Raw genomic sequence first — 22,276 nt, forward strand, 5'->3', positions numbered from 1 at the left:
AAAACACTTCTAATTAACCCAGCCTAATATCATATGAGGTTTAATAATTTCCCCTTAATAAACAGTGACGTGTAAAGAAGCCAATGATTGCACCTTCCATCTGCATACCTGAGCCTCAATGATGGTAAAGTACCATCCCAATAAACCAAGCAAAGAAGAACCCTTGCTGGTCCAGGCAGCCAACACACAAGTGATCCACAGAAACAAGACCGTGACTCCTTAAACAGCTACAGCTGCCACGACCACACAGCAGCTGAGCCAACTATAGCGGGACTTCCTTATCTTTGTTCCTCCTGGCAATCCCTATTTTATGTTCCCTCTTTTAGAAGGCTTAAGAGTGTAGAATTATAACAGTTCTTGAGGACTTTCACCTTGTTTAGTAAGGGCTTCTCGGAGAGCAGGAGTTATCATAGCTCTTCTTTCACTGGCTTCATTCTTCACTGTGCTCCTGATCAAACTAGTTTCCCCTTCCTGCCGCTCCTTTTCTCTCTGTATTAAAATGAAAAGAATGAAACCCAGAATTGGTAATGGGCAAGTGAAAAAACAGCACGACAATCATACACACGTAGCATGGATAAAAGGGTTCATCACGAACCACACAGCCCATAAACCTGTTCTCTTCCAAGTGATCACATTTCCAGTCACACACTGCGCTAAAGACACACAAGGGGCTTTTTTCCCCCCAAAAAAGTAACTACATATTCAAACACATACATCCACAAAACATAAATCAATAATCCACTTATCTAGATGTCAAATAGTTTTCACAATCTGAGCACAGACAGCTGCCCAACTTCAGCAAGTTATTTCTCTAAATTTCAATTTCCTCACCTGAAAAGAGAGAAAAGGAATATCTATGGAGCAGAACTGTGTTGAAGATTAAATGAAACAAAATTACCTGGCACAATGCCTGATACATAATAGGACTTCACTAAATTATAGTAGTGCTGGTTGTAACATCTGCAAACCCCAAAAACAAGTCAAAAAATTGCTCTGAGCTGCCCAGCCACCTGCTCAGAACCCAAGTCACTCCACCACCTCCACCTGTAGCCCCAAAGGCTTCTTACAGAAGATCCCATGGTGAAAATCTGTCTTCAGTGATAGAAATAAATCTGAAGGATAATATAAAACTGTGTTTCCTTTTGACTTTGGCCACTAGAAAATTCACAGCACAACTCTGATCACTGTATCAGGCCTTGCATCATCCTTGTCTTATATTCTGTCAGTGACGTCATATTGCAAGATGACCCCCATTCACCGTTTACATTGATTTCTTCCTCTCTTTTTAAATCTCATTACATGTATATATATTTTAAAGTTACCTCAATACCTTTTTGGAAGACGGTTAAAGTGCTAATTAATCATTTTGAGACAACCCACAAAGTCTGTGTTACACTTCAGAGGAGACATTCATCAGATCTTACTAAGAGCTGCAGAACCAAAATAAGTCACCTGAGCAGGAGCCCTACCACCGAGCCCTAAACTACCCTCAGTGCCTGTCCATTTTCAGTGTCTAGACCCCAGTGAATCAATGAGCAGACTCAAAACAACGCCCTTTCTACCTAAAAGTGACAACACCTCACAGATGACATGATGTCTTGGGTCTGTGTCAAACTAAAACAGAAAAAGGAGGAATGATCCATGTTTGAACCTGGGCAGGAGGTGAATAGGGATTTGCTGTCCCACCAGGGACTTCCCTGGTGGCACAGTGGATTAGACTCCATGCTCCCAATGCAGGGGAACTGGGTTCAATCCCTGGTCAGGGAACTATATCCCACATGCATGCCGCAACTAAGAGTTCGCATGCTGCAACTAAGGAGCCCACCTGCCGCAACTAAGACCCAGTGCAACCAAATATTTTTTTAAAAGAAAGAAAAAAAAAAAAGAATCCTATGGCTTGTTCTTTTTTTTTTTTTTTAAGTCTATTTCAGACCTAAAAGCAAAGATGTGAGCTTGAGTTCCAAGGAAGTCTTGTGGTGGAGCAAAGTGAACTAACCTTGACCTTGAGAGCATTTAAATGTCTGAAGTAATTCCGAAGCAAGTTACTGTAATTCCCTACTAATCATGCAAGAATTGATAGTAGGTGGCAACATCTGCCCTCAAGGGGTTCCCTGGTGGCGCAGTGGTTGAGAGTCCGCCTGCCGATACAGGGGACACGGGTTCGTGCCCAGGTTCGGGAAGATCCCACACGCCGGCGGAGCGGCTGGGCCCGTGAGCCATGGCTGCTGAGCCTGCGCGTCCAGAGCCTGTGCTCCGCAACGGGAGAGGCCACAACAGTGAGAGGCCCGCGTACCGCAATAAGAAGCCCACGCACCACAACAAAGACCCAACACAGCCAAAAATAAATAAATAAATTTATTTTAAAAAAAAAAGAATGGCCATGGAACACTGTCAATGTCCCAACACTAGAGAAATTATCTATTATAAAATGTGAGTGCAGCTACTCCAGATTCAATCATCTGGACACATAATTCACATGGAAAGAGAGCAGCGGCTATGATTAAAGGTCTTGGGTATTCAGGGCAAAATTTTATCATTCTTTCCCTCTATGACAGTTTAGTCCTATCTTGCATATGCAGCAGTAACTCCATTTCTGAAAAGAAAAACAATGGTTCACAGCACTCTCCAAGGAAGTGCAAAGCCCCATTCAAATTCTAATTCTAATCTCCTATCTGCAGACATTTTCCCGTTTGCCCAGAATATAACAACATAACAACTGACATAGGACCCGTATATTTTTATTTATTTTTTTATAGCCGTTACATAGTCTAAGCAGAAATAAATGAAGATCCTAGAACTGGTCAATCTGGATTCCTTCCTCTCCTGCACACCCATTGGGCAACGCGTGACCAAGTTCTAAACTTTTAATTCTCAACGTATGGGTTCTCTCCAACCACAATGCCACTGCTTTTGCCCCCCAGCCTTGGTTTCACCTAAGGGACAACTGCAATAGCCCTGTCTCCAACCTTCCACCCCTCCCCAACTCCCAAACCCATCACACTTGTCTTGAAAGAAAACGCATGCCCTCTCCAAGCTGCTATTTTCTGATACGCAAAACGGAAAACTGATTATAAGCTCACTTCCTAGGCACTTAGGAAAATGACTATAAATAAGTGAGAAGTTCTTTATAAATAGACGGAAATATATGAATCTGCTGTAATAATGGGAGCCAAAAAGTGGTACCAATTCTCTTAAAAAAAAAAAAAAAAGAAAGAAAAAGATATTATACAATATTACCGAATTCATTCTCACACCTTCATCCCAGAAACCACAGTACCACCCCAATATTGCCTAGGATAAAAACAAGACAAAAGGGGATTTGTTAAAGACTTTAAGGTAAAACTTCCACCTAGTTGGTTAAGTGCCAACCTTGGGGTTGAAGAGACGTCACCTTACATTTGAGGGTGAATTTAACACTTAAAGCCTTAAAAATAATTATGAAAGGAGAACCAGCTTCATGCTGTTACACTGCAGTACTATGCAGCCTTATAATCAGAACTGGACACACCAAGCTCCTTTTGTAGACTGAAATGTTTCTCTGGTGAGTAATTACCAAGCATCCGCCTTTATTTCCAAAACTAATGATACTGATACCACTGTTCGTCTGCTTAACCAGAACATGCTGTGGGGAGTATTTTAGCAACATTTATTTACTGCAGGAAGAAAACAAGTAGCAATCTGCTTTACATTTAGAAGCACAACACGAGAGAAACAGAAAATAAACAACCTAAGCCTTGGCAGGCTCTTCCTGACTCCCTGTTCTCTAACCAAACTCCTCAACTTCCCTTCTGGGGAAGCAGCAAAGGGGAGTGAGACAAAGAGATGGAGCCTGGGCTTGGTCCCACCCCATCCGACTCTGGACAAATTGCTTTGCTTCTCTAAGCTTGTGTCCTGCCCTGTAAAATGATAAAGTGGAGGTGACAGTACAATACCAGGGTCTTTGTGAGGACTGAATGAGATTATCTAGTGTACTTGACTGCTCCTAATCGTCTGAACCTACCCTGGAGCTCTCTCTCCCCACACCTCCAGCCCACTCATCCTATTCAATCAATTCACATTGCTTCCCACTGCCTTTAGGACAAAGCTCACACTCTCCTGACAGAGGATGAAAAGGCCTCCAGGATCCTGCCCCTGCCTTCCTTCTCTATTTCACCTCTCCACACATCCCCACCGCACTCCACTCTTAACATACTAAACTGCTTGGAGAGTTCCCCAACCTTGCCATATTCCCCTAACACCCCATCCCCTCGGCACATGGCATGTGCAACGTTTCAAACTCTAGCTCTCTTGTTCTCAGTTCTCACTCCCACCCTTCAAATTCTCTTTGGCCCTAGAATTACTGCCTTGCTGCAGAGGGAGGGGGGTAGAAACTATGGTGGTGTTCTAGTCAGACCAAACATATCCCATTTGAAGATATCTCCTTAGACAATAATCGTTTATTAGTTATCAAGGACATACTATGTGGCAGGCAATAAAATAAAGGCTTTAGATGGATTAACTTATTGTATCTTCAAAACAACTTTATAAAGCAGTTACTGTTATCGTCTCCCACTCTAGCACACAGAGTGAAATAACTTGCCCAGACACACAAGCTGAGATACTGTGACACATGAAAGTTAGTGAATATCATTCAAAAGAGGTCTTACAGTAGGAGTGCTCTGGCCCAACTCTACAGCTGATGCTTTTAGGTATTAGAGCGTACTGCTTCCTCTGCAGTAACAACTAAGGCAATTAATGTGATGTAGAATGATGAACAGGCAGAAAGCAGCTCAGGAATCTGCCTGGATGGACCCCAAAGAAAATGCTCTCCGGAGATACGAAAAAGAAGAGCCAAGCAGTAATAACATCCATCACTGAATTTTAGTATACTGTCTCCAATATCAAATGAACACACAGGACACATCTGGAAACCCTGCTGTAACCTAAAAATAATGAAAAGCAAAAAACGGGGCCGTTATTTTCATGCTGCACTGAAGTTGGAAATATATATATATTTTTTCCCCTAGATCTGATGATTTTATGAGTGATTTCTATGAGAAACCTGAAATATCATAAGCCAGCTGCTTAAAGTTCATGAAGTCCAAAATCATTTTATTTCAAAAAATAATTTACATGGACATCCAAATTTTTCCTTAGTGCTTTTTCTCCAGTGCCCTCTAATGGACATAAGAGGAAAAAGCAAAGGAAAAAAATGGACCCGCAAACTATTCCAAACTTTTACAGTACATGTGAAATTTGCTGAAAGTACATCTTGTGTGTTCTCAGCGCGCACGCACACACACACACGCACACACACACACACACACACAATGTTAGCAATATGAAGTGGGGATGTGTGGGCTGTGGTTAAGCATTGTACACACATATCAAACGTCACATTATACACCCTAAAAAGAAATCACATTGTACAACCCAAGTACATAAAATTTTATTTGTCAATCATATCTCAATGAAGTTGGAAAAAAAAATTGTCCCAAACTCTTCACCCACTACAAATAAAGCTATAAATATCTTCTCTTAACTTGGAAGATCCAGAAATCTACCTATATCAGGCATCTCATGCACTGAAATCTATCCCATTTCAAGACAGTTTCACCTTTTAAAATCACTCAGATTTTTATTAAGAGTCATACAATTATATATTTGCTTTGACCCAGTATCTCAACTTGGGGAAAATATAAACCAAGAAAATATCAACACTCTCTTTTAAGTAAAAAAGGTCTCAGACCAGTGCTAATTACAACAGCAGAAAACCTGAAAACAGACTGAACGACCAACTCTAGCAGAATGCATAAGCAAATTTAAAATGTCTAAGCATATTTACTTCTCATTTTAATCTCTCAGGCTCTCAGAGACTGTAATGCATTTTCACGCACAGTTCTTATCTGACTCTCAACAACGCTGTGAGGAAGGCAGAGGTTTCGGTCCACGTTTCTCAGACACGGGGATTAAGGCCAGAGAAGATTAAGCTTTGCCCTAAGAGTGCCAAGTTACAAACTGGCTGGCCCAGGCCCTGAACCTACATCCCACAAACTTGTCATTCTTAACAGCTCCTCTGCCAGGGCTTCTAAAATACAAAAGCTACTAAAAGTGACAGCGACAACACTAACACACAAAGTATTAGGAAATAAGTAACAAAATACTGCAACAGGAACAATCATAATTTTAAATTCGGAAAATAATTTTGGATTCTATAGTTTAGTTTTACACTCATAGAGTATTTTTGGGTTATGATCTCTACAAAAGGAACCAAATATCCCAATATAAGAACGGGCATAGGACAGTGTGTAGTAAAGAATTTGGCCCTGCCCAAAGAGAAGTCTGGCCTCTCCCCAGTTCCTGGAAAGTAACCTCTAACCCCCTGGAACTTCCTGAGTGTTGGGAGTATCTTTATTCATGGTGGGCCCTTCAGAGGCACTTGACAGTTTATGCTATTAGGGTGACTCATGCCAAATTTGGGGGGTACTATGCTGTAGGCTGGATTCAACCCCATGGGCAATCAATCAATCAGGTATGCCTACATAATGAAGCCCCCATAAAAACTCTGGACACCGAAGCTCAGGTGAGCTTCCCAGGTTGGCGATGCTCCACGTGTCATGTCACGCATCCGTGCTGAGAGGGTAGCACATCCTGAGGACAATGAATGAATGCTTCCCAGATTCTGCTCTGTGCATCTCCTCCTTTGGCTGCTTTTTCTGTACCCCTTCCTAGCAATGAACCGTAATCATGAGGGTGACAGCTTTCAGGGAGTTCTGTGAGTCTTTCTAGCAAATGACTGAATCTGAGGGAGGTTTTTAGGAGCCCCCCCAAACTTGCAGTTGGTGTCAGAAGTGAAAGCAGTCTCAGGAACTGTGCCCTCAGACTTTGTAGTCTGTCTAACTCCAGGCAGACAGAAAGAGATGCTTCACAGGAAAAAAATACATTCAATCTCACTCAAAATTAAAGAAATGCAAATTATTATTTTTTAAGGTTATTATTTTTCACCTTTCAGGTTGGTAAGATTTAAAAGATTGAGAACACCTGGGGGTTGGCAAGGGTTTAGAGAAACAGGCATTCTCATCTCTCTCTTATGCAGTAAGAAGAAATAAAAATGTTTTCAGCTTTTTACAGGGCAATTTAGAAATATCATCAAAATTATAAAATTCTCTTTGATCCAGAAATTTCAATTTTACAAATTTACTCAAGATAAATTTATCAGTCATGAAAAATATAAGAGCAAGAGTGTTCATTATAGGGACCTGGTGGCCTAGTGGTTAGGATTCAGTGCTGTAATTGCTGGGCCCAGGTTCAATCCCTGGTCAGGGAACTCCCACAAGCCACGTGGCACAACCAAAAGAAAAAAGAAAAAAAAAAGTACAATTCAGGAATTAAAATAGGTTTTTTTAAAAAAAAAGAGAGTGCTCATTATAGAAATCAGGAAACACCTAAATGTTAATCAACAAGAGTCAAATAACTATGGGACATAATTGTGGACTACTACATAAACATTAAAATTAATTAGGCAGATCTCTATCACAGGACTGGAAACCTGCCATGTTAAATGGAAAAAAGTAGTCTGTAGACTTGGAGTACAAAATTATTCTGTGTAGCCAAAAAAACGAAGTTATACCAAAATGCAGGTGTGTTTGTAAAGGCAGTAAAATACCTGGAAGAATAGTGTCAAAGTGTAAACTGCACTGAGCTGTGAAAAGTACATTTAAGAAGAATAGGGACAGGGGACTGTATTCTTTGAGTTTTTTAAACATATGTAAACAGGGTATTAAATTAAATGAAACTCCAAAGAGAGGGTCAGATCAAGTTATAAATTTTCAAAGGATGGGACTTCCCTGGTGGTCCAGTGGTTAAGACTCTGCGCTTCCAATACAGGGGACATGGATTCGATCCCTGGTCGGGGAACTAAGATCCCACAAGCCATGCAGCACGGCCAAAAGATAAATTGGAAAAAAAAAAAATTAAATTTTCAAAGGAAATATCTGAGAACAAGTTTAAGAACTTGAAAAGTGCCTCCCTGACATCAAGGATATGAAAGGGTAGAGAGTACGGAGATAACAAGAGAGGAGTTTTGAGGATTTCTTCAGAGAATATTAGAAAGGTATTTTGAGCTCCTTCATCTGCCTCAAATGAAGAGATGTTTGGGGGTGGAGGGCTGTGTTCTCACCTCAAACCCCAGGAACCTCAAAGAAGCCGCTATGTATCCTCTGCACTCAGACTGGTGAATGACTCCTGCCCAGGAAATCCAGAGAGCAGAAGGCCTGACTAGTTGCTTTAGCAAGTGAGCACTGTTGCTGGAGAGGAACCAGCCTGTGCTCCCAGAATAAAGAACTAAGGAGCATTCCCTTGGGAGCAGGGTAGGGGTGGGGGAGATCTTCAATCCTGACCCACTGGGCAACCAGAGAGAACAGATGAAAGACCTCAAAAGAGGGGAAACCAGAGGTACAGGGCCCCGAGGAAGGAGTGAGGACCATCAGAAGCACACTTCTCAGAGTACACGTGCTCAGTGCAAGGCGCCAGGTGTGGAGACAGCCACGGACGACGTCTCCAAAGGAGTGCTAAACACGCTGCCTGGAAGAAGAGCCAAGTTTAAACACCTGACAACGAGAGAGCACAAAGTCCCCTTGTGACAGTGCCAAGTAAGAACTTCCCCACTTCTCTTTATCTCCTGCTTCCCCCATCCACACCCCAAACCCTAAGGAGATATTATAAAATAGCTACTAGCAAATAGGCCAGAGAGCAGACAATAAGGAGGGGAGAAGTTTCACTCTGAATTAAACTGGAAACTTGGACTGCGTTTATTTAGTATTACTTAGTATTACATAGGACTGGACATTCTACCGCCAAATTAAGACTTTGTACCTTGAAGTGCCTGTCATACTTTATGACCAAAAATGACCAGAAAAGTCATGGAGTCCACCAGAGTTTTCATCCCAAGACAGGGGAAGGGGTCTCCCTCCCATGCGGGTTGAAAAAGGACAGTAAAACTCAAAGTAAAGCAGCTTTTACAATATTTCCCAAAAGTAATCCTTGCTGTAACATAGACTATACCAGTATTTATTACTTTAGAAAGATTTTTCTGTAAGATTTTTAAAATAAGGTTATAAAGACTGTCTGAATATGATAAATATTTTTATAATAAAATAGAGATTTAGGGACTTCCTTGGTGGCGCAGTGGTTAGGAATCTGCCTGCCAATGCAGGGGACACGGGTTTGAGCCCTGGTCCAGTAGGATCCCACATGCCACAAAGCAACTAAGCCCGTGCACCACAACGACTCAGCCTGCACTCTAGAGCCAGCGAGCCACAACTACTGAGCCCGCATGCCACAACTACTGAAGTCCATACACCTAGAGCCCCTGCTCCACAACAAGAGAAGCCACCGCGAAGAGAAGACCACACACCACAACGAAGAGTAGCCCGTGCTCTCTGAAACTAGAGAAAGCCTGCACACAGCAACGAAGACCCAATGCAGCCATAAATTAATTAATTAATTTTTTAAAAAATAGAAATTTAGGTGCATATAAAATAAAATTTAAATAAATATTCCAGTATTTATTTAATTATTAATAGCGATTTTTTATGAGGAGATAGAATTACTGGTAGGTTTTTGCCCTTTCTCTATTTTCCAAATTTTCATTATTACAAGTATGTCAATTTATAGTGAAAAAAATTTTTTTTTATTTAATTTAATTTTTTTTGGCTGAGCCACTCAGCTTGTGGGATCTTAGTTCCCCGACCAGGGACCGAACCCACGCCCCCTGCAGTGGAAGCACAGCGTCTTAACCACTGGACCACCAGGGAAGTCCCTATAGTGAAAAAAATTTTTAATTTTAACTAGGAAAAATTAAATAAATAATCGTTAAATTTGTTTCCTTAAATTACCATTTGCTATGGTATGAGTCTACCCAGAGTAAAATTAGAAGGTCTTCATGTTTTACAGATATAGTAAGTACTCAAGACTTTTATATAATTCAAAACTAGTTATTCACCAACTAGTCCTATCAAAAAATGGTAGAGGGGCTTCCCTGGTGGCGCAGTGGTTGAGAGTCTGCCTGCCGATGCAGGGGACGCGGGTTCGTGCCCCGGTCTGGGAAGATCCCACATGCCGCGGAGCAGCTGGGCCCATGAGCCATGGCCGCTGAGCCTGCGCGTCCGGAACCTGTGCTCCGCAACGGGAGAGGCCACAACAGTGAGAGGCCCGCGAACCACAAAAAAAAAAAAAAAAAAAAAAAAAAGGTAGATATTCTCATATGGCAATATCATAAATAATTCATAATCCAGTTGATACTAGTTTTTTTTTTGTTTTATTTTGTGGGCATAGGAAAATAGTTCCCCTGACACTCTTTATCTTGAAAACTTCAGAAAAGTTGAAAGGTACAATGAAGACCCACATTCCCTTCACCTAGATTCACTACTTTTGCTTGATCAATATCTATCTATAAACACACACACACACACGTTATGCACATGTATGTATGTGTGTGTTATGTACAAAAACAAAATTTTGCTAAACCACTTGAAAGTATGTTGCAGACACCACAGCACCTCACCTTTAAATTACTGCAAAATTCAGCTCCAAGAAAAAGATATGAACCTATAGAACTACAACACCATTATTACAATAAGAAAAATTAACATAAATCTAATATTACCCAATAGAAAATTCAATTCAAATGTCCCCAATGTCAAGACAATGGCCTTTTCTCTTTGATTCAAGATCAAAGTTTATACAATGCATTTGTTTATATTTCATTAGTCTTTTAAAATCTTAGAACAGTACCAACCCCAAGTTTTACTGTTGCTGTTACTGTCTACAACATAGACTCTTTAAAGAGCCTGGCCTGTTGTCTCCTAGACTGTCCCAATTCTGGATTTGTCTGATTGTTTCCCCATTAGATTCAGGTTAAACTTTTTTGACACAAAATTGCATAGATGATGTCGTATATACCTTGCTACAGATCATATCAGGAGGTACATAAGGTCAAGTTGTAACATAAATGATGATGCTAAATTTGATTCTTTGTAAACGTACATTTTTCCCTTTATGCTTAGTAAATAATCTACGGGGAATTTATTTTTCCACACTGATTTATTTATTTTTGGCACGTCTAAGTGGTTTAGTTCCTGGCATGATGTTTTGAGACTATGTCAATATCTGTTGCTCAAAGACATTTCACCTAATCCTTGCTTAAATCAATTATTACACTAGGGACTGCAAACAGGTAATTTTCTAATTCTATCATGCCCTCTTTATTTATAATCTGTAAACCTTCTGTAAAGACTTTCTCCTTACAAGAGACACGGAAGGACACTACATAATGATCAAGGGATCAATCCAAGAAGAAGATATAACAATTATAAATATATATGCACCCAACACAGGAGCACCTCAACACATAAAGCAACTGCTAACAGCTATAAAAGAGGAAATCAACAGTAACACAATAATAGTGGGGGACTTTAACACCTTACTTACACTAATGGACAGATCATAAAAAATGAAAATAAATAAGGAAACAGAAGCTTTGAATGACACAACAGACCAGATAGATTTAATTGATATTTATAGGACATTCCATCCAAAAACAGCAGATTACACTTTCTTCTCAAGTGCGCAAGGAACATTCTCCAGGATAGCTCATATCTTGGGTCACAAATCAAGCCTCAGTAAAATTAAGAAAATTGAAATCATATCAAGCATCTTTTCCGACCACAATGCTATGAGATTAGAAATGAATTACAGGGGAAAAAATGTAAACACCACAAACACATGGAGGTGAAACAATACGTTACTAAATAACCAAGAGATCACTGAAGAAATCAAAGAGGAAATCAAAAAATACCCAGAGACAAATGACAATGAAAACACGACGATCCAAAACCTATGGGATGCAGCAAAAGCAGTTCTAAGAGGGAAGTTTATAGCTATACAAGCCTACCTGAAGAAATAAGAAAAATCTCAAATAAACAATCTAACCTTACACCTAAAAGAACTAGAGAAAGAAGAACAAACACAACCCAAAGTTAGCAGAAGGAGAGAAATCATAAAGATCGGAGCAGAAATAAATGAAATAGAAACAAAACAATAGCAAAGATCAATAAAACTAAAAGCTGGTTCTTTGAGAAGATAAACAAAATTGATAAACATTAGCCAGACTCATCAAGAAAAAGAGGGAGAGGACTCAAATCAATAGAATTAGAAATGAAAAAGGAGAAGTTACAACAGACACCACAGAAATACAAAGCATCCTAAGAGACTACTACAAGCAACTCTACGCCAATAAAATGGACAAACTGGAAGAAATGGACAAATTCTTAGAAAGGTATAACCTTCCAAGACTGAACCAGGAAGAAATAGAAAATATGAACAGACCAATCACAAGTAATGAAATTGAAACTGTGATTTAAAATCTTCCAACAAACAAAAGTCCAGTACCAGATGGCTTCACAGGTGAATTCTATCAAACATTTAGAGAAGAGCTAACACCCATCCTTCTCAAACTCTTCCAAAAAATTGCAGAGGAAGAAACACTTCCAAACTCATTCTATGAGGCCACCATCACCCTGATAGCAAAACCAGGTAAAGATACTACAAAAAAAGAAAATTACAGACCAATATCACTGATGAATACAGATGCAAAAATCCTTAATAAAATACTAGCAAGCAGAATCCAACAACATATTAAAACGATCATGCACCATGATCAAGTGGGATTCATCCCAGGGATGCAAGGATTCTTCAATATACGCAAATCAATCAATGTGATACACCATATTAACAAATTGAAGAATAAAAACAATATGATCGGGCTTCCCTGGTGGCACAGTGGTTAAGAATCTGCCTGCCAATGCAGGGGACACGGGCTCGAGCCCTGGTCTGGGAAGATCCCACATGCCGCGGAGCAACTAGGCCCGTGAGCCACAACTACTGAGCCTGCGCATCTGGAGCCTGTGCTCCACAACGGGAGAGCCCACAACATTGAGAGGTCCGCGCACCGCAACGAAGAGTGGCCCCCGCTCACCACAACTGGAGAAAGCCCTTGCACAGAAACGAAGACCCAACACAGCCAAAATTAAATATTAATTAATTAATTATTTTTAAAAAATGGTCTACATCAAAAAAATCTTAAAAAAAAAAAAAACCATATGATCATCTCCATAGATGCAGAAAAAGCTTTTGACAAAATTCAACACCCATTTATGATAAAAACTCTCCAGAGAGTGGGCACAGAGGGAGCCTACCTCAACATAATAAAGGCCATATATGACAAACCCACAGCAAACATCATTCTCAATGGTGAAAAACTGAAAGCATTTCCTCTAAGATCAGGAATGAGACAAGGATGTCCACTCTCACCACTATTATTCAACATCGTTTTGGAAGTCCTAGCCATGGCAATCAGACAAGAAAAAGAAATAAAAGGAATACAAATTGGAAAAGAAGAAGTAAAACTGTCACCGTGTGCAGATGACATGATACTATATACATAGAGAATCCTAAAGATGCCACCAGAAAACTACTAGAGCTAATCAATGAATTTGGTAAAGTGGCAGGATACAAAATTAATGCACAGAAATATCTTGCATTCCTATACACTAATGATGAAAAATCTGAAAGAGAAATTAAGGAAACACTCCCATTTACCATTGCAACTAAAAGAATAAAATACCTAGGAATAAACCTACCTAGGTAGACAAAGGACCTGTATGCAGAAAACTATAAGACACTGATGAAAGAAATTAAAGATGATACAAACAGATGGAGAGATATACCATGTTCTTGGATTGGAAGAATCAACATTGTGAAAATGACTCTACTACCCAAAGTAATCTACAGATTCAATGCAATCCCTATCAAATTACCAATGGCATTTTTTATGGAACTAGAACAAAAAAACCTTAAAATCTGTATGGAGACACAAAAGACCCCGAATAGCCATAGCAGTCTTGAGGGAAAAAAACGGAGCTGGAGGAATGAGACTCCCTGACTTCAGACTATATTATAAAGCTACAGTAATCAAGACAATCTGGTACTGGCACAAAACCAGAAACATAGATCAATGGAACAAGATAGAAAGCCCAGAGATAAACCCACGCACCTATGGTCAACTAATCTATGACATAGGAGGCAAGGATATACATTGGAGAAAAAACAGTCTCTTCAATAAGTGGTGCTGGGCAAACTGGACAGCTACATGTAAAAGAATGAAATTAGAACACTCCCTAACACCACTCACAAAAAGAAACTCAAAATGGATTAGAGACCTAAATGTAAGACCGGACACTATAAAACTCTTAGAGGAAAACATAGGAAGAACACTCTTTGACATAAATCACAGCAAGATCTTTTTTGATCCAACTCCTAGAGTAATGGAAATAAAAACAAAAATAAACAAATGGGACCTAATGAAACTTAAAAGCAAAGGAAACTACAAACAAGATGAGAAGACAACCCTCAGAATGGTAGAAAATATTTGCAAACAAATCAATGGACAAAGGATTAATCTCCAAAATATATAAACAGCTCATGCAGCTCAATTTAAAAAAACAACCCAATTGAAAAATGGGCAGAAGACCTCAATAGACATTTCTCCAAAGAAGACATACAGATGGCCAACAAACACATGAAAACCATAATTCAAAAAGACACATGCACCCCAATGTTCATTGCAGCAGTACTTACAATAGCCAGGTCATGGAAGCAACCTATATGCCCATCGACAGATGAACGGATAAAGAAGATGTGGTACATATATACAATGGAATATTACTCAGCCATAAAAAGGAACGAAATTGGGTCATTTGTTGAGATGTGGATGGATCTAGAGACTGTCATACAGAGTGAAGTAAGTCAGAAAGAGAAAAACAAATACTGTATGCTAACACATATATATGGAATCTGAAAAGAAAAAAAAGGTTCTGAAAATCCTAGGGGCAGGACAGGAATAAAGATGCAGACATAGAGAATGGACTTGAGCACACGGGGAGGGGGAAGGGTAACCTGGGACAAGTGAGAGAGTGGCATGGACTTTATACACTACCAAATGTAAAACAGATAGCTAGTGGGAAGCAGCCACATAGCACAGGGAGATCAGCTTGGTGCTTTGTGACCACCTAGGGGGTGTGATAGGGAGGGTGGGAGGGAGATGCAAGAGGGAGGAGATATGGGGACATATGTATATGTATAGCTGATTCACTTTATTATACAGCAGAAACTAACACACCATTGTAAAGCAATTATATTCCAATAAAAATGTTAAAAAGAAAAAGTCCAAAAAAAAAACTTCCTCCTGTGCCTCCCTTTTTTTTTTTGAGTAGCACAAGGATTGATTTTTTTTTAATTTGATGTAATATAATCCATTATGTTCATCATTATGTTGATTTTTGATGTTCAAACTGCCCCATATTTGGCCTGTGAGAAACTCCTCAAGCTGGTTCCTATATCCTTTAGACACTGAGGACCTACCTACTCAACAAGACATCCCAGGCTCATCTGTTACACTCCCTTCCCCAACCCTGGAATCAGCCATTTCTTCAAGGAGCCCTAGTTCCTTTTAGTAGGGTAATGATTTTAGAAAACAAGATCTGAGTGCTTACTCTGTTTGTTTCTAGGTCTGTGGCACAATAAAGAATACATCTGGTCTTTGTCCCTAGCTCCTGGCACAGAGCTTCAAAAAACCCTGGCATTTCCTAAAGAGACAGAAGTGTCTTTGTTATGCTAACGAGGTGACTCACAGTGGGCCCCTAGATAGCTTCAGGAAAAGAGCTGGTCACCAGAAGACAATCACATAATGCAACTTTGGGCCAGCTGGATCTCCAGAGACATGAGGGGGAGGGGAGGCTGGATGGAGATTGAGTTCAAACACCTAGCCAATGATCTAATTAATCATGCCTACATAATGAAACCCCAATAAAAATTCTGGATGCTAAAGCTCAGTAGAGGGCTTCCCTGGTGGCGCAGTGGTTAAGAATCCACCTGCCAACACAGGGACATGGGTTCGAGCCCTGGTCCGGGAAGATCCCACATGCTATGGAGCAACTAAGCCTGTGCACCACAACTTCTGAGCCTGCGCTCTGGAGCCCACAAGCCACTACTGAGCCCATGTTCCACAACTACTGAAGCCCGCGCGCCTAGAGCCGGTGCTCTGCAACAAGAGAAGCCACTGCAATGAGAAGCCCGCACACCGCAATGAAGACTCGACACAGCCAAAAATAAATAAATAAACAAATAAATTTACAAAGTAAAAAATAAAGCTCAGGAGAGCTTCCTAGGTGGTGAACACATGGATGGGATGGGAGGGTGATGTGCCCAGATTCCACGATGAGGGGGCATAGAAACTCTGGGTCTCTTCCCCAACCCTCCACTCTCAGATCTTGCCCTATGCTTCCTTTCCATTTGGTGGTTTCTGATTTGTATCCTTCGCTACAAAACTGTAACCATAAGTCCCTGACTTACAATGGTTTGATGTTGCGAAAGCGATACAAATTTAGTAGACACCTTACTTCGAATTTTGAATGTTGGTCTTTTCCCAGGCTACCCATATGCAGTACAATACACTCTTGTGATGCCAGCAAGCCAAGGCTCCCAGTCAGTCACACAATCACAAAGGAGCATAAACAACCAATACACGCAAAACCATTCTGCACCCCTATAACCACTCTTTCACTTTCAGTACGTTATTCAATAGATTACATGAAACATTCAACACTTCATTATAAAACAGGCTTTATGTTAGATGATTCTGCCCAAATGTAGGCTAATTTAAGTGTTCTGAGTATGTTTAAGGTAGGTTAGGCTAAGCTTTGATGTTTGATAGGTTAGGTGTATTAAATATGTTTTTGACTTACAAAATTTTCAACTTAAAATGGGTTGATTGGGACATAACACCATTGTAAATCAAGGGAGATTTATACAGTGCTTTCAGTGAGTTGAGTCATCCTAGCAAATTATCGAACATGAGGGGATCGGACATGAGAACCCCCATACTTATGACCAGTTGGTCGGAAGTCCAAGTGGACCCTTAGACTTACAGCTACCACTGAAGTGGAGACAGTCTTGCACAGGACTATGGGGGGTCTGACACTAACTCCAGGTAGTGCCAGAACTGAATTGAACTGCAGGTCATTTGAATTAACTGGGTGTTAGTTAGTGTCAGAACATGAAAAGGTCCTTTCAACAAACACAGCCACAAAATATTATTTATACACACACACACTTAAATTATAAATTTGCAAATATAACATGACAATAAACGTACATTTTTAAAAATCTTAAGTTCGTATCAGCCTCCACATCATACCACCTGGAAATCACATTAATGCACATGGATCCACTTTATTATTTTTCACAGCTGTACAACAGTATTATACTGTGTGGGTACATCATGCTTTTTTCAGCCAGTATCCAATAGCTGTTTGTTAAACTTGCTGCAAGGTATAACCTCGTGCAGATGCTGTTTTGTATTTGTGAAGATGTATCTTCAAGGCAAATTTATACATCTGGGCCTGCTGGATCACGCGTAAATGCGTGTGAATTTGGTAAAGACTGCCCAAAGCCCCTGCATATGGGTATACCATTCTGGACTCCCATCAGAAAGGTATGGGTGCCTGTTTCCACAGAGCCTCACCAATTGTGCATTGTCCAACTTTTCAGTTTCTGCTATTTTTCTAGGTGAGAAATGTATATCAGTGTAGTTTTAATTTGCATGTCCTTTATTACGAGTGAATTTGAGGATTTTTTCATATGTTTAAAGTCTATTTGTAGAGGTTTTTCTGAGACTCGCCTATTCATGTGTTTTTCCTATTTTTTTCTACTAAAGTCTTTTTTTTTTTCATTCAATTTTTAAGAGTGCTATGTATGGTAGAAAAATTAACTCCTTCTTTATAGTATAAGGGGCAAATATTTTCCCTCACTTTATCATTTGTCTTTTGACTTTGTCTATAGTTATGTGAATTTTTTAAAAAATCACTGATACTCAATGTTTTATTGTTTCCAGATTTCAGATCATATACAAAATCTTTTTTCAAGTTTTAAATAATGCATCTAATTCTATTATTTACGTATTTTTCAACATTTATATCTCTGATTGGTGATCTACCTCAGATTGGAGTCTATCCTGATGTATGTATGAGCTTCAGAGCCAATTTATCTTTTCACGAGTAGCTAGCCAGTTGTCAACATCATTTATCTTAAAAGTACATCTTCCCCCTGGGGAAAAGAGACACCACCTTTATCATATATGAAATTCCCTATATTCTTGGATCTATTCCTGGAATTTTATTCTGTTGCATTGGTCTGTCTCATCGGGAGCCAGTACAACAGTGTCAGTTACAGATGCCTTGTAGTAAGTTTAAATACCTGGTAGGGCGAGCCTTTCTCATCATGACTTTTGCCAAAGTTTCCCTAACTACCCTTGCATGTTTATTTTTCCACATGAATCAACCAGTCTAGCTCCAAAAAAAAATACCTTACTGGAATTTTAATGGGATTGCATCAAATGCATGTATTAACTTAAAAGAACTGACAGCGTTACAATACTGAGTCACCATATCTAAAAACGAGGAAGCTCTTTTCATTTGTTCAAGGCACTTTTAGATCTTCCAGGAATGTTTTAAAGTCTTCCTCGTAGAGATTTAAGATTATTTCTTCAGAAGTGTATCCCTATGTGTGTGCTTATTTTTTATGTAGCTGCTGTAAATGGGGTCCTCTCCCACCACAGCTTCTAACTGGTTATTATCTGGGAATATAAAGGGCGTTGACTTTTTACCTTACTATGGCCTGCTGCCTTACTGAACTGTTTCATTTGAGTTTGTGTTAATTTTATCATAGGCTTTCCTGGATTCTTCCACAGTTTGCTTCTTTTGTTTCTAAGACTTATGCAATCGATACATTTTTACCTTAGGATATTCTCATTTCCCAAAACTCACACATAAATTGAGACTTTATATTTTTATATTATTGTATATATAATGTTATTTCAATTTTAGATCATTAGACTCTGCATAAAACCCTACTACACCATACATTCTCTTACTCTTCGAGTAACTAAGACAATGACAACCTAGATGAACATTTCCTAGATTCCTAGGGCCTCCACCTAAGCTGACCTCAACACCCACAGACCACCGTGCCATCCCTAAGCCCAACACCACTCGGTCTACGACAGGGAAGCACTTTTACATGAGGGTTCCACTGGGAATATCAACACCAATCTTATCATGCTGCTCAGCCTGTCATCTTCAGCCACAACACTGAGGAAAGTCCCTCTAACCATCTACCCTTTCCTCAGTTATGTCTATTCTACTACGGGCTCATTTCCACAGGGCTGAGAAAGATTTTCATGTTATAATGGCCAAAAAAAGTATAAAACTCTCAAAACAGGAGGCAAAGAACTAAAACTGTCCAATTATGAGCTCAGATGGACTATGCACCAATACAGATGCTAGATGTCAACCAACTGTCGGATCCCAGCTCACCATTTCCCAAAATTACAGTACCTTTTCTTTCTTCATACGATCCATAATCTTGCCGAGGTCTTCAACATCAATGACAGATTTTAGACTCTGATGGTCCTCAGTACCAGACTCTTCCTCACTGGTGCTCCCAAAGGGCTCTTCCTGCTGGAACATCAATGCTTCAGAAATACACTGTGCAAAGTAGCAAAGTGTCTAATATTCATTCCCAGATTGTAAGTTCACTGGATGGACTTGAGATATTTTGGGCTAGAGGCCAGCCAGCCTCAGGCCAAATCTAAAGGAGCCCATCATTTATACATTATCTATGGCTACTTTCTTAATAATATGACAGAGCTGATAGCTGCAACAGAAACAATATGGCTACAAAGCTGCAGTGGAACCATGGAGTCTTAACCACTGGACTGCCAGGGAAGTCCCTACATTTTAAAAGCATAATTTTAAACGTATTATGGAGTTGGCAAAAACGTAAGGAATCCAAAGAGGACAAATATGAACTAAAAAGGGGAATCCTAGGAGGTAAGTGACAAATGGAGCTGAGAGTATCTGCTGAATCTGTAGAACCTATTTTGACAGCAGGACAGGACAAGGGAAGAGCAGGTAAAGTTGAAGGGATGATACTAGGAGGAAATTCTCACACAGGAGACAAGAGTCAAAGCTGGGGACCCACAAGGCTGCATACTTGGTGTAAAGATAAACTAGAAAAAATGTTCTGTACAAGCAGAGAAAGCAAGAAAAACACGCACAGAATTTGGGGGAAAGAACGGAGCAAAGAATAGATAGTTAGAGGGATTTTATTTGGAGGTTTTAAGGTTTCTAGGAGGGGTGAAGAAAGATTATATAATACAAATTCAGAACCAAATTAAACTTGGGTTCCACTCCTAACTAGAAGACAATGGATCATGCATTCCATTTTCTGAAAGAAAATAACTCCCATCTAGAATTCTATACGCAGCCAAAGTATCAATCAACTGTGAAGATGGGATAAAGACTCACAGATATGAAAAGTCTGAAAATTCACCTTTAAAACACCCTTTCTCAAAGAGCTACTGGAGAATGTGCTCCAAAAAACAAAAGTCAGTAGAGAGATAAGAAGATATGAGACACAAGAATTAGGGAACCCAAGAAGCTGGCGAGAGGAAGGCTGTGGATGGAAGACACAGGACTTCAGCTGCAGCAACGCTTAGAGGGCAGCCACGCCACAGTGGAGCAGAAGGAGAGGGCACACGAGAAGCCACCAAGAATCAATAACAACTACAGAATACTGAAAAACAACTTTCAGTTCTGTTAGTTCTGGAATCAGTGATGGTTATAGAGAAATCAAAACATATGTAGCAACAGGGGACTTCCCTGGTGGCACAGTGATTAAGAAGCCGCCTGCCAATGCAGGGGACACGGGTTCAAGCCCTGGTCCAGGAAGATCCCACATGCCACAGAGCAACTAAGCCCGTGCACCACAACTACTGAGCCTGCACTCTAAAGCCCGTGAGCCACAACTACTGAGGCTGCGTGCCACAACTACTGAAGCCTGTGCACCTAGAGCCCATGCTCCATAACAAGAGAAGCCACCGCAATGAGAAGCCCATGCACCACAACGAAGAGTAGCCCCCACTCGCCACAACTAGAGAAAGCCTGTGCGTGGCAACGAAGACCCAATGCAGCCAAAAATACAATATAAATAAATAAATTTATTTTTAAAAATGCAGCAATAATCTTAAGGAGAATAAGTGTGTAAGAATGAAAATATAATAATCTAGTATATAGGGCAGATACACAAATACGTACACAGTTACAATAATGACAGTGAATAATGGTTCAACCAGAAAGTGTGATACAACCATACAAGAGGAAGGGAAGTGATGCTGTGTGTGTGTGTGTGTGTGTGTGTGTGTGTGTGTGTGTGTGTATGATTTTGAAATTTTTAAAAAATCAATAGCAAGAAGGGACTATTATTTAAGAATATAAATGAAAAAGGTAAAAGAATTAAAAGTGGCTGCCTTGGGAAAATAAGAATTAGATAGAAATAGACAAGGAAGTACAGTGTTTAATTATAAGCCTCTAAGTACTATTTGAAGTTTTATATGTACAAGTGTTACTTTTGATTTTAAAAATATTTTTTGACTTAAATTTTTTTAATGTTAAAAACTATGAGTGGTATCAGCAAAAACGCCAGAGTAGGTAACTCCAAGGGCTTGTTCCCCCACAGACACACCTAAAAATTAAGCAAAAACCAACAGATGTCATTTTGTCAGAACTCTGAAAATTAGCCAAAGGCTTACAAAAACCAAGTAAACACGGAACCAAGAAAAAGGAAAATTAAAGTCAGGTATATAGGTTAAATATAAAAGTCAGTATTACTGTAATTTTTGATTATAATTCCTTTTTCCCTATATGATTTAAAAGACAAACGCATAAAATAACTAACTATAAATCCATGTTAATGGGCACACAACATGTAAACTCATAATTTGTGACAACAATAACATAGAGGGGACGTGACAGAGCTGAATAGGAGCACAGTTTTTGTATATAAAGGTGATGTTAATACAAATAGAGTGGTGTAAGTCAAAGAGGTTAACTGCAATCCCCAGGGTGACTACCAAAACATAACTTAAAAATGTACAGAAATGAAAATGAGAAAGGAATCAAATTGGTACACCACAAAAAAAAACAATAAAACACAAAAGGCGGCAGTAATGGAAAAATTAAGGAACAAAAAGATGTAAAATATATAGAAAGTATAATTAAATGACAGAAGCGTTTGCTTATCAGTAATTATTATAAGTGAAAATGGGTTAAACTCTCCAATT

General features: G+C 39.6%; 1 protein-coding gene across 8 annotated transcripts in view; it reads right to left on the reverse strand.

Moving 5' to 3' along the window:
* The window catches only part of LOC101322849 (S-adenosyl-L-methionine-dependent tRNA 4-demethylwyosine synthase TYW1), a 222,883-nt gene that overhangs the window by 183,973 nt on the left and 16,634 nt on the right, over positions 1-22,276 (reverse strand). For 7 of the 8 annotated variants that reach the window (XM_019921823.3, XM_073792039.1, XM_073792038.1 and 4 more), the window contains exons 7-8: positions 19,491-19,613; positions 372-489 (exon numbers count right to left, since the gene is read on the reverse strand). In XM_019921823.3, the coding sequence (XP_019777382.1) occupies positions 372-489; positions 19,491-19,613 (241 nt within the window). The remainder of the gene's footprint in view (positions 1-371; positions 490-19,490; positions 19,614-22,276) is intronic. The other variant, XM_019921819.3, reaches the window with a different exon arrangement.

Source organism: Tursiops truncatus, chromosome 15, assembly GCF_011762595.2.
Source record: "Tursiops truncatus isolate mTurTru1 chromosome 15, mTurTru1.mat.Y, whole genome shotgun sequence".
Lineage (NCBI taxonomy): Eukaryota > Metazoa > Chordata > Mammalia > Artiodactyla > Delphinidae > Tursiops > Tursiops truncatus.